General features: G+C 42.5%; 1 protein-coding gene across 11 annotated transcripts in view; it reads left to right on the forward strand.

Annotated features, from left to right (window-relative positions):
• The window catches only part of MAP7D3 (MAP7 domain containing 3), a 66,269-nt gene that overhangs the window by 23,788 nt on the left and 28,591 nt on the right, over window positions 1-13,890 (forward strand). For all 11 annotated transcript variants that reach the window (XM_063432009.1, XM_063432011.1, XM_063432010.1 and 8 more), the window contains exons 2-3: window positions 11,847-11,945; window positions 12,070-12,150. In XM_063432009.1, the coding sequence (XP_063288079.1) occupies window positions 11,847-11,945; window positions 12,070-12,150 (180 nt within the window). The remainder of the gene's footprint in view (window positions 1-11,846; window positions 11,946-12,069; window positions 12,151-13,890) is intronic.

Consider the following 13,890-nt stretch of genomic DNA (forward strand, 5'->3'; position numbering starts at 1 on the left):
CTGAAAGTGCCTGTAATTTTTGCCTGTAAAGTTAGTCTGATAAAGCAACATTTACAACTTTCACATGAACATACTAATTTGTACGAGGTTTAGACTGAAATCGTTGGCTAAGAATCTGAGACTGCACTCTGGGAGTCCTTGCACCATAATCACTAGTAGTTAAGGCGCCTAGTGTCCCTTTAAGCAACACCATCACTTCCAATTCTGCCACAACTTTGTGTCAAAGTCTATACTAAATACTTCACACAAGGCATGCCTTTTCTCCTCTTTCTCTCTCTTTAATTTGCATTTGAGAACAAACTGTGCTTTCATCTTTGTTCTGCTTTTTGCATCTGGCTGTAATTGGTGCAGTTTGTATTGTAGCTGCTTACTACTGAGGATTCTTTGGGTTATAGGTGTAGTAATGAGGAAAATGTATATATTTTCTACTGGTGATGTATGTGTTTATTTGCTTTGTGTAGTAATGGTGCTTTTTTTTGTGTGATATTTTTATTAGCATTAATAAAGCCACAATATTGCACAGTGCTTTACAATTGTAGAAAGGGGATATTTTGCAGAAGGTCATGCTCAAATGAGCTTGCACTCTGAGGATTTGAGGTAGGTGGATACAGGTGATATTCGAAAAATTAGAATATTGTGCAAAAGTTCATTTATTTCAGTAATGCAACGTAAAAGGGGACACTAAGATATGAGAGAGATGCATTACATGCAAAGCAAGATAGTTCAAGCCGTGATTTGTCATAAGTGCGATGATTATGGCTTACAGCTCATGAAACCCCAAATCCACAATCTCCGTAAATTAGAATATTACATGCAATCAATAAAACAAGGAGTGTACATAGAACAATATCTGTTCAGTGTGGGCAGGTGTCAAGTCCTGCTGGAAAATGAAGTCAGGAAGCATGAAGTGCTCCAAAATCTCCTGGTAGGCGGCTGCGTTGACCCTGGACTTAATGAAGCACAGTGGACCAACACCAGCAGATGACATGGCTCCCCAAATCAACACAGACTGTGGAAAATTCACACTGGACTTCAAGCATCGTGCAGTGTGTGCCTCTCCATTCTTCCTCCAGACTCTGGGTCCTTGGTTTCCAAATAAGATGCAAAAGTTTTATCTCATCAGAAAAGAGGACTTTGGACCACCGAGCAACAGACCAGGTCTGTTTTTCTTCAGACCAGGTAAGACGCTTGTGACATTGTTTGTTGTTCAGGAGCGGCTTGACAAGAGGAATACAACATCTGAAGCCTATGTCCAGGATCCGTCTGTGTGTGGTGGCTCTTGATTCACTGACTCCAGCCTCAGTCCACTCCTTGTGAAAGTCCCCAACACTTTTAAATGGTCTTTTCCTGACAATCCTCTCCAGGCTGCGGTCATCCCTGCTGCTTGTGCACCTTTTTCTTCCACACTTTTCCCTTCCATACAAATGTCTATTAATGTGCTTTGATACAGCACTTTGGGAACATCCAACTTCCTTCGCAATTACCTTTTGAGGCCTTTTCACCTTATGGAGGGTGTCCGTGATGATTTTCTGCACAACTGTCAGGTCAGCAGTCTTCCCCATGATTGTGATTCCTACTGAATCACTCTGAGAGATCATTTAAAAGCTCAGAAACCCTTTGCAGGTGTTATGGCTGATTAGAGTGGGACACTGTGAGCCTAGAATATTGCACCTTTTCACAATATTCTAATTTTCTGAGATTGTGGATTTGGGGTTTTCATGAGCTGTAAGACTTAATCATCGCACTTATGACAAATCACGGCTTGAACTATCTTGCTTTGCATATTATGTGTCTATCTCCTATATTAGTTTCATCTTTTACGTTGCATTACTGAAATAAATGAACTTTCGCATGATATTCTAATTTTTCGAGTATCACCTGTATATCTTGTTTTGTCTAGAACACTTACTGGTGAGGGGCTCTGAAATGATTGGAATTAAAACTTGGCCTTCACTCCCTTAGAACTGTGAAGTCCCGATTAATTCAAACCAACTCATTGCAGGATAAAATATAAAAGTAATATTAATTATTGTAGCAAATTGTTCTTATATAACGCACAAAATTTCTCAATAAGTTGTGTGCTAGATAATTGTTTTTGTTGCCATGAAAAATGTAATCGAAGCATCCTTGCAGCTGTTTGAAAATATTCCACCTTATGTAACAATAGTGTTTAATTGCCATTTTATTCCTCAAATACAGGTGCATCTTCATTCAATTTAGCCATGTGGTTGGGTGATTATCATGGTAATGTGAGTTTCCATGGAGAAATGCTTCCTTCCTTCCCTTTATTGCTTAGTGACTTGTTCAAATAGACTATGGCCCTTTGAGAGCAACATTCTTTGGAGAATTGACACGATTTTTGCAGCTCATTATCAGGGAGATTTTTTATTTTTTATTTGCCTTGTAAATATATTAAAGAACAGTAACTGATGAACGGATCATGTTGTAGTTTAAAGATGTGTGTAGTGAAAGGTGTGTTTGGATTTGCGAATTGTTTCACAGTGATATAACAGCTTGCTGGGCCACTATTTATCAACTCTCATTTAAAAAGAACCAATCATGATAATATACATTATTATCTTGAGGCTCTCTGAATTACTTAGACTAAATGCTATATGATCATGTGGAGCTCAGCTGAAGGCAGGGAAGTGAATAAGTACTACAATGTAGTAAGCTGGCTGCCTGAATGTAACAGGAGTGTGATTTATCTTTGTAATCACACTCCTGTTAGTAACAGCACAGTACATGCTGGAATCTCAGTGGTCCCAACACGTTCTGGCTGTCTGAGAGTGATAGGCGTGTGATTACTGACAGCATGTTCATTTAATGCCAGTCTGTGTAAAAACTGTATTATTTTTGTTGGAATTTTAAATGTACAGAATATCGTCACAGGTTATCGGCTATTGACTCAAAAGGAGACTGATCTGTATCGTCTTCGGCTCTAGAAAAATGCTATCTGTCGATCCCTAATTCTGCCTACTGTCGACATTTGATCTTTTATTTTAAAGGAGCACTATAGAGTCAAACACAAACATGTATTCCTGACCCTATAGGGTTAAAACCACCATCTAGCTACCCTGATCCCCTCATGCCTCCCTAAGAAATCTTACTTGTTTTCAAGTCTAGAGCAGCTAGCTCTGGTTCTGTTTCCTTTAGACCTGCCCACTGCCTGCTGACATCAGCAGAAGTGGTAGCCTGATCAAATCACAATGCTTTTCCACAGGATTGGCTGAGACTGACAAAGAGGCAGATCAGAGGCAGAGCCAGCATGATTCAAACACAGCCCTGGCCAATCCGCATCTGCTCATAGAGATGAATTGAATTAATGAATCTCTATGAAGAAAGTTCAGTGTCTGCACGCAGAGGGAAGAGACACTGAATGTTTGGATGCATTTTAGGCAGCCATGACCCACGAAGGGTCTCTAACAGCCATCTGATGAGTGGCCAGTGAAGTTATCACTAGGCTGTAAATGTAAACACTGCATTTTATCTGAAAAGCCTGAAGGTAATGATTCTACTCACAAAAACAAATTCAACAAGCTGTAGTTGTTCTGGTGACTATGGTGTCCCTTTAAAGGGACACTATAGTCACCTGAACAACTTTAGCTTAATGAAGCAGTTTTGGTGTATAGGACATGCCCATGCAGCCTCACTGCTCAATCCTCTGCCATTTAGGAGTTAAATCCCTTTGTTTATGAACCCTAGTCACACCTCCCTGCATGTGACTTGCACAGCCTTCCATAAACACTTCCTGTAAAGAGAGCCCTATTTAGGCTTTCTTTATTGCAAGTTCTGTTTAATTAATATTTTCTTATCCCCTGCTATGTTAATAGCTTGCTAGACCCTGCAAGAGCCCCCTGTATGTGATTAAAGTTCAATTTAGAGATTGAGATACAATTATTTAAGGTAAATTACATCTGTTTGAAAGTGAAACCAGTTGTTTTTTTTCATGCAGGCTCTGTCAATCATAGCCAGGGGAGGTGTGGCTAGGGCTGCATAAACAGAAACAAAGTGATTTAACTCCTAAATGACAGTGAATTGAGCAGTGAAATTGCAGGGGAATGATCTATACACTAAAACTGCTTTATTTAGCTAAAGTAATTTAGGTGACTATAGTGTTCCTTTAATATAACAATTACTGATTATTTGTAGCGTGTTCTAGACCCTTTACATGCACTTTTTAAATTGCTTAAATAAGATTTAACATGTCAAGACATTTTTTTGGCAAGTGTTATATTCATATGTTATATATGCTACTGTCTAAATCAGGGGTAGGCAAACCTACAGCACTAGTGCCATGCACGGCCCTCAAGGTGTCTTTGCACGGCACTCAAGGCTGCTAGAGCCAAACAGACTATGGCCTATCAGGAGTCCCAGTGAAACTTCAGATACCTGCTAATACGAAAAGGTGGTGAAGGACAATCCTCAATTTATGCATTGCAGCACATAGAGTAAGTGATCTCAGATCACTTCTTCCCAGCACTTATGAATGGGAATCAACATTGTAGTAAAGCAGCCTGCAGCTGCTGTTGCAGCTCCTGTCCTTGACCTGTACCTGGCCAGCCTGGAGCTCAGGGAAGCCACCCACACCGCTAGATATACACAGAAATGCAGAATAACCCTCCCTTCATACAAATAATACGAACAGCCCACAAACGAACATACATACATATAATCTGCACAAACGTAACCCGCTAACAATCCACATACATGCACACAACCCCACATGCAGCCTTTCACATGCAATACCCCAAACAGCTCCCACACATACACACAATACCAAACACACAATGTGACACATCCATCCACACACACCATTCCACAAGCAGCCCCCATACACAGCCCACATTTAAATGTATCCTACACAATACCACAAACTACTCCTGAACATATACAATATAATGGCTCATATACGCACAAATACAACGATACAAAGCAATTACAGTATAAATAACACAAGCAGAATACGGCAGTATACACACCTCAATTTAAAAAAAATAGGACCGGCAAGCTTCGGGACATCACAATCTTATATTGGCACAGTGCTGCTGAACGGTTGCCTACCCCTGGTCTAAATGAAGATTTCTATTTATAAAAAGTTATTTGTCAGTATTTTGTTGCATTAATGGGTCTTTTCCTGTCAATGACTAAAATGGTCTTTTTGTTTGTGCTGTTTGTAAGTAGTCTTCTAAATCAGCAAGAAATGCTTTTATTTATTCTGATGTCATCTTTGTTAGAAGAAATTCTACATTTTGAACACTTTGTAGAAATGGCAATGTGCAGTCTAATATAAAAAAAAGCTATTCTAAATTACTGGTTTGACTGAAATCAGTTTATTTTAAATTACGTCATCAAAAGCATTTTATTTTCTTTTTTTTTTTTTTTTTAAATTCTTTATTTTTGTTTGTGCATGAAATTACAGGTCGTCTCGCTGTGCCACAATAGCGCAGCGAACCGTTCATTAGCATATAATAACATGTCAGAAGAAAAACAGAGCACTTTTAATTATGGTATAAGAATTAACATGGTCACCATTGTAGACATTACAAATAAACATATTATAGTGAAGGAGTCTAGCTGTTCTACCTTCGATGTGATAATAGTGTGTGTTGGGGGCTTTATCTTTGTGAGATTCAATTGGGCCATAAGTGTGGTCTGGACGACTGGGCATAGCATACATTTGTGTCGCTCAATATTTTCTTGCTGCAATTACAGACAATACTACGTTCGGTTCGGCCTCTTATTGAGGTAGCCAGGGTCCCTTAAAGACATTGAGCCTGCATGTGGAGCATATCACCTATTCGTGTGGTAGTATCCCTCCCATTGTCCTGCCAAGGTGGCTGGATTTTATACGGGCAGGCCTTATTGCTCGAGATCGGTAAAATAATCTTATAATCTGGTAGCGGTTTTAAAGGCCTCTATGTCCGCATATGTGTTACCTATATTCTACATTGTCCAGGTTGCCCCTAAATTATGATTATGCAGCGAGCATTGAATTTTACAGCGCGGCCCTCTCGGTCCCGTTGGATGTACTGTGTGGTGAAGTGCCTTACTGTGCATGTGTGAGGGACCTAATTCCGTCGATGGCTTGTATCGCTATTGTCGGGCTAATTTGTTGGACCAGCGAGACATGCATTGACTTTGTCGTCGCACACTTGGGTAACTTCCCACAAACTAAACATAGGTGCAAATGGCAAGAAGCCCTCTATGGTGACCACAAAAGGAACCAGACCGGAAAATATCATGTCTAGAGCTAGGCAGGTTAGTGTAATCCCTTATTTGCTCCGAGACCAATTGGTGCCCGCTTGTATCTCAGAGTCAAATTAGCAGGTAGCCGGAACGTAAACCCTACACAAAGACTGCTGTCCAATATAATGTCCATTCGGCCAGTTATCCATAGATTAAGGAATTGCTCCCCCTTCCACATTGAAAATTAGGAAAGCAGTTGGCTCGGAAAAGGTAACTTGTATGAGAAATGGTATATAATATAAAGTAAAAGGTATATAATATATAATAAAAATAAAAATTACGGGAGTGTTATCATGCTGACAGTTCACAGCTGTAGGGAGAGTCTCGATAAGGCTGTGGAGTGAGAGACGGGTTAAAACCCGGTCAGGGGGCAGCGTGAGTGTTTTGCAGGTCCCCTGGGGCATTAGAAGTCCCGCTTACCGCCTCATGTCCCGCTCTTTGGTGGGTGTACAGTTCTCATCTTGCGCTGCGCTTGGTCGGCGTCAGTGGTCAGTTTTCTTGCCCGGCTGGGTCCTTCGGGCGTGAGGCTTGCGTTTACTTTCCCTGTAGGGGAGACTTGCGTCGGCAGATGGAGCGCCTTTAGAAATGCTGCTGGATCCTCATTCGCTGATAAAGTGAGTATCACATCTTCTTGTTGTACTATGAGGGTGCCTGATGCGCCCCACCTGTAGCGTATTCCCTTGTCGCGGAGCTCCCTTGTTACAGGTAGGAACCTCCGTCTCTCCAGTAGCACCGTGAAAGGTAGGTCATCGTAGATCCGGATTGGGTTGCCTTGCACCATGGTGGTAGGGTTGTTCCTGGAGCGGGCCAGGATTGCACTTTTTGTGGAAATGTCCCGTGTCACTGCTATGACGTCCCTTGAGGCGTCAGCCGGTGCCGTCGGGGCCTTTCTAATACGGAATGCCGCCGTAACGGGTGAGGCTCCTGTTGTGGGTCGCACTCCCAGTGTTTCCGCAACCAGGTTGGCAAAGCCTAGTATGGCCTCTGTGCCCACACTCTCTGGGACACCGCGTATCCTAACGTTTTTCTTGCGGTGCCTCGCTTCCAGCGAGGTGACCGTGCGGGTGAGTCTAGCGAGTTGCTGGGACATGGCTTCCATTTGGGCTTTCACTCCTTCCGTCTCTAGATCTCTCTTCTCTTCCCTCTTTTCCACCGCACTGATCCGCGTGGTTATGCCCGCCACTTCAGACCGCACTCCCGCCAGGTCGGCCTTCCAGACCTCCCGCAGGTCGACCAGCAGTTTTTTTATGTCCCCTTTAGTGGAGGGTGAGGTATCTGAGTCTGAATCTTCCCTCGCATATACCCGGTTTGGAGTCAGCGAAGGTCTGTGGTCATCTTCCTCCGGGGATTCATCAGAGTAGCTGGAGTCTCGGCCTGCTCGGGCGCCATCTTGGTCTGCGCTTGTTGTTGCGGCCTGTCGAAGGACGCGCGGATGTCGGGCTGTTTAGAGCCGCTCGAGTGGGTCAGCTTGCGGTTTTTCCTCCCCATTGCTCTCTGTGGGGGTTCTGCTTTGTGCAGGTATTCTTTGTGGGTCTTTCAGGACCACTCTTTGTGGCTAAATAATGTGTTTGTTGGTGGGGCCTACAGGAGCTCCACATCAGCACGTCTGGTTGCTTGCTCAGCTAGCCACGCCCCCAAGCATTTTATTTTCTAAGCATCACTATTACAATTCTATTTTACACAAATTAATTTACTGATATACTAACTCACAAGTGAATATGCCTGCTTCCAGAATGCTTACCACTGTAGTCTTACCAATGTTTGTGTAACTAACCTCAGAATTGAATCCACTTAGGGATCTAATAGTATTGGGTCATGTTTGAACTCTGGAAACTGGATAACGAAGGTATTTTTTATTCTCCTCGCTGCTATTTCCTCAGAAGTGAATGAACTCAAATGCTTTAAAAGTGTTTGCAAGTATTTTTTTCTTTCCATCTGTATAAATGAAGGAAATACTTGTTTTGTTTGATTGAAGAGATTTAATTACAGACACTCCCCTGTTAGTTTCATCCTTCTTCCAAGCTGACATTTTCAGTTTTGTGATTTAGCACTGATCATAAGGATTAATGTGAAATAAGTGAACATTTTCTGGGGTATTCGCACTAGAACAGAGGTAGGCAACCTGCGGTACTCCAGATACTGTGAACTACATCTCCCACAATGCTCTTATAGCCTAATGCAGGCAAAACATCAAAGGGGATGTAGTCCACAACAATTGGAGTGCTGAAGGTTTCCTACCCCTGCACTAAAGTGAGCATTATGGTGGTTGCAAAGCGAATTCCAATTTTAAGGCCAAAATAGTTAAACGTGAAAAATTCCCTAAGTCTGCTATACTTCCAGTTTAGCTACTTTGGCTTTAAGTAAAAATTATAGCATTAGTGATACAATTGCGCTCTGTTGGCCATTTAGGACCATGTACCCCACCTGCTGGGAGAAGGAAAAAAAAGGTATATAAGAGTTAGGAAAACTCTGCCTCCTTGGCTAAGATCATCAAGAATGATGTTATCTGCCAATTTAATACTTTCCCACAGGACATAATTAAGAGGCAGGTAAGCATGCGTAGAAAAACACCACACTGCGCCAGTAAGGTGGTTTCTGTCAGACCATCTAATAGAGCAGAGTTTTACTCTTTCATCGGAAGTGACACCCACTAGATGCATTTAAATCCTGCAATGAAAACATTGCTGTTCTGCAAGTGGTCTGTGTGCCTATAGTTTCCCTTTAAATATGAAACTTATTTTGAACACCAGACACTTACAACTTTTGTAAATTACCCTGCTTAGCGCTTTGGTTCTGAATTGGTATTCTGAAAATACCAATTTAGTGGCCAGATTACATGTAAAAACTAACAGGGTTGAAGCCGACTGGTCGCACACTTTGTGAGCTCCGTGCAGACTGGCTCTAAAACAGCTACTATTACACATTACTGCCGTGAATTTAGTAAGTGGAGAGACAGACACTGCATCTCACCTACCTACGTTCGTGACAGAGACCGGCGGCATTCTCCAGAGGAACTGAGGCCAATTAGAGGCATACTCACAGTGACCGCAAGGGAGGCGGCCGATCCCTCAGCTCGATGGCCCACACCTCGTACGGAGACCTAACTTGTACTCCTCCCCCCCAACCGGTGAATGTTATTCCAGCACATTCTATCCGTGCCTCATTGGAATCACTATTGCGATTACTCATCTGTAGCAGCCAACCTGCAGCAACAAAGATGGTGGACGCCAGGTGCACACCAGCACCTCAGGGCACGCAACTGACCATCCTGGAGAAGCTAGACGCCCTATTTGAGATCTTCTGGTCCAAGCTGACCAGTCGCCTGCACACACCTGCTGAAGTGCCACTGGCACCATCTTTACATCACACTACTGCGACCCCAAGACGACATGCTGGCGCAGCACGCAAAAGCCGGGAAACAGCAGGGTTACGCGGCAATCACTTCGTCGCAGAAGACCTGGACCGGCACAAACCCACTACCTTCCTGGGCCATGGCCCAAACCGGGACCGTCTCCTGGACACCACTCACTCCCTCAGAGGATCTCTCCAACACGCGAACCGCAGCAACCTCTTCAGAGGCCTTGAGAACAAGCCCTGGTCGTAGCCAACGCTAGGACTCATAAGACTGGTGTATGGGGCTTTGAGGGGGCCTTGGGCTGGTGGGTCAGGTTGCATGTCAACGTAGTTCCCATTTTCTGACGGGCGTGGGCTAAACTCTGGTCTTAATACTCACCCTAGAACCACGGCTCGCACCATCTCTGTGGAACCTAGCCTCACATGTTCTAACCTTACATGTTATATCCTTGCCCTCATGTGCCAAGCAGTATGTTATACTGCTATTTTATGTGTCATTTTTTTTAATGCTACACAGGCATAATGACCCTTTAAAGGACCACTCTAGGCACCCAGACCACTTCAGCTTAATGAAGTGGTCTGGGTGCCAGGTCCAGCTAGGGTTAACCCAATTTTTTTATAAACATAGCAGTTTCAGAGAAACTGCTATGTTTATAAATTGGTTAAGCCTTCCCCCTAATCCTCTAGTGGCTGTCTCATTGTCCAGCTTTAAGACGACAGAAACAATTCAATCAACTATACCAACATGATGGTATAGTAAACTGAAACCTTTTTTCCAGCAGTGCCCTTAGAGACAGAAATGCATATTTATTTTATTTGAGAATTGCACCTTCAGTATTTTAGTTGTATTCCAGGATTTACTTGTCTTTAGGGTATAGGAATTGCAGTGATTTGAGACTTAGGAATATGTTGGCATTATGTACACGATAATGATGTATATCCAGTTGTTGAGATGCGTGACACCAGGGCCATGCTCGATATATGTATTGGCATTTGTATATTTTATAGACTAGGAATGTTTTATTGCAGATGTAGGCAAGGGTCTGTCCTCTTCCTCCTCTTGTCATACTCCTCCTGTTATCATTCTTCATTCTTCGCCAACCTGTGATTCTAATGGCTGGCTGTCTTCTGTGGAATATTATTGGCGGTTGGATGGGATTTTCAAGTCATGTCACCAAAGTTTTAGTCATCTACTTCTGTAATTGTTGGTTGTTTCTTTTTGATGTGTTTTGAAAATGTTTTTTTTGTTTTTTTAGTGTGTGTGTATGTATGTATGTATGTATGTATGTATGTATGTATATATATATTGCGTGTGTGTGTGTGTGTGTGTGTGTGTGTATGTATATATATATATATATATATATATATTGTGTGTGTGTGTGTGTGTGTATATATATATATATATATATATATATATTTTTTATTTTTTTATTTTTTTTTTTACTTGTGTATGTTTGAATGACTGTACTTAAAGTAGCATTCCAGGTACCATAGCCACTACAACCCCACTCCCCTCCTTTTAAGGATCTATATTAGATAGATATTACCTCCAATCTTGGGTCCTTCAGACTTCGCTTCCTGCCTACAATACCTCCGTCAGAGAGACGTAAGCTAGCATTGCAGGGCTTAGTTCATAGGCTGAGAACAATTATCTGATTCTCTTCAATTAACTCAGTTAGGAGAGCTAGCGGAAGATACTAAACAGTGGCATACAACTCTACTATGGCGGAAGCTGTTCCAAGGTTGATGCCATGTAAGAAGAAAAGTTAACAATTTTCAACCGTTGAATGAGCAACTGGACATTGATATATGCACCAAACAGACATTAGCCAGCCTCGATCCTTTGTACCATGCTTGCTATTGATGCCCCAATGACGCCGGAGGTGGAGTTACACCTCTGAGGGTTAAACCCCCTATGTGCAAAACTTCATATTGAAATGGTGCACATGCAGACTCTGGGGACCGTGGCAGCTCTCAATCACTGAAGTGGTCATGATGCTTTGAGTAATCCTTTAAACGCAGTGAAGCTATGGAATTTTAATAAGATAAAAATCAAGAGGCTTTACAATTAACTGCAATTTTGTATTTTTATTGAATAAACCCAATTGTGGCTCACTAACTATGGCTCAGAAGACACCGTCCCACAACTATTCCTCAACCCTGCTCTGGTGTTTGCTAGATTTAAAAAAATTTAGGAAATTGTATTCACCTACAGTTTGGTTTTCTCTTTTGTTTATGCACAGTTGCTGTAGCACAAGCACTTGCAGATGAACGAAGAAGCCAAAGTGGATCCAGCCCGGTTACTGTTCCTTCCGCGGCTAGCACAAAGACAACTAAACCTGGTATCTTTCTTTTTTGTTAAACATTGTTAAGCTAAACCTGAAATCTCTCTGTCTTGTTAAACATTTTATAAGCAATTAGACAATGCTGCAGTAAGCTTATCCTCCTTTATTTTGCTTTTTATAGTAATTGATGGCTCAGCCTTAAGGACTGATGAGAGACAGAGATTAGCCCGTGAACGCAGGGAGGAGCGTGAAAGACAAAATGGTAAGTTTTCATCTCAAGAGCCATTTTGCACTACACATATGTACATACACGATTACTTATACAAGTCATTCCCATGTATATTGGAATGCTGAAATTATATTTCAGTATAAAAACCTTTTAACAAAAGATAATTAATCAACTTTGCATTACATGTGGTGTGTAGTTTGTGGTATCTTTTTGCCTTTATTCTTTTTACTTTGCCTTTACCTGTGTGCCTTAGGCTTAAAGGACCACTCTAGTGCCAGGAAAGCATACTCGTTTTCCTGGCACTAGAGTGCCCTGAGGGTGCCCCCACCCTCAGGGACCCCCTCCCGCCCGGCTCTGGAAAGGGGAAAAGGGTTAAAACTTACCTTTTTCCAGCGCTGGGCGGGGAGCTCTCCTCCTCCTCTCCGCCTCCGATCCTCCCCGTCGGCTGAATGCGCACGCGCGGCAAGAGCTGCGCGCGCATTCAGTTGGTCGCATAGGAAAGCATTCATAATGCTTTCCTATGGACGCTTGCGTGCTCTCACTGTGATTTTCACAGTGAGAATCATGCAAGCGCCTCTAGCGGCTGTCAGTGAGACAGCCACTAGAGGAAAAAGGGGAAGGCTTAACTAATTGATAAACATAGCAGTTTCTCTGAAACTGCTATGTTTATAAAAAAATTAGTTAACCCTAGCTGGACCTGGCACCCATACCACTTCATTAAGCTGAAGTGGTCTGGGTGCCTAGAGTGGTCCCTTAAATGCAGACAATTGACAACACAAACTTGGGGCGCTTCATGTAGTCTGTGGGCCAGATAGGCTGACTAGGTTCATGAATCTGGCTTACAAGGTTTGACTGGAGAGGGAGCACATGATACTTATCCCCACAGTTTTCACCATCTGATTTGAATGATAAGAGACACCTGCACTATTTGCATGCCATCCAATCATATTGACACCCAGGAGCAGCCAGAGTGAAACAAGGGAGCTAAGAGTCCCCTGTTTCCCAGCAGTTTGAAAAGGAGGAAGACATCTGATCCTTTGCAATGTTCAGTTACCTGTCACTGCCCATTGCAGTGTGCATTATGATCTCATGATCGGGTGCTTCTGTTATATGATTGTCAGTGGTATCTCTCTTTAAGGCTTCGCAGCACAGATAGAGGCATAAGAGACCAAGAGAACAGACTTAACATTTCTACAACAGCGAGCCAGAAAGCTGACTCTTGCTAGGTCCATAATGCTCTGCTTATAAGATAAGCTCAATAGTGCTGTTGAATATGAGCATTTGATTGGCTGAGTCAGTCCCTGGTTTCTTCAGAATCTTGACTTTTGCAGTTAATAATTGTGGTGATCTTGAAAATGCTATCTATCAAAAGGCAAGGTGATTTCATAGGAGTGTATACTTTTTATGTACAAGTAGTCCAATTAGCTTACAACCAAAGAAGGCTGTGAAGGTGTTCATTGCAAAGTAAGCTAACCATAGAGTTATATGACTTACACACTCAAATTGGGATATTTTATTTGTGGTTTTATAGGAACATGATGGGGTTAGGGACACAAACCTGTATTCCTGACCGTATAGTGTTAAAAACACCATCTAATCTCCCTGGCTCTCCATTGTCCCCTCCCCCCCCCCCCCTAAATATAGTAAAATCTTGCCTTTTATTCCAGTCTGCTGCTGCTGGCTCTACCCCTGATCTGCCTGTTTGGCTCAGATCATAACATTTGATAATGTCAGCCAATCACAATGCTTTCCCATAGGAATGCATTGGATTGG

The sequence above is a fragment of the Pelobates fuscus genome, chromosome 9 (genome assembly GCF_036172605.1).
Source record: "Pelobates fuscus isolate aPelFus1 chromosome 9, aPelFus1.pri, whole genome shotgun sequence".
NCBI lineage: Eukaryota > Metazoa > Chordata > Amphibia > Anura > Pelobatidae > Pelobates > Pelobates fuscus.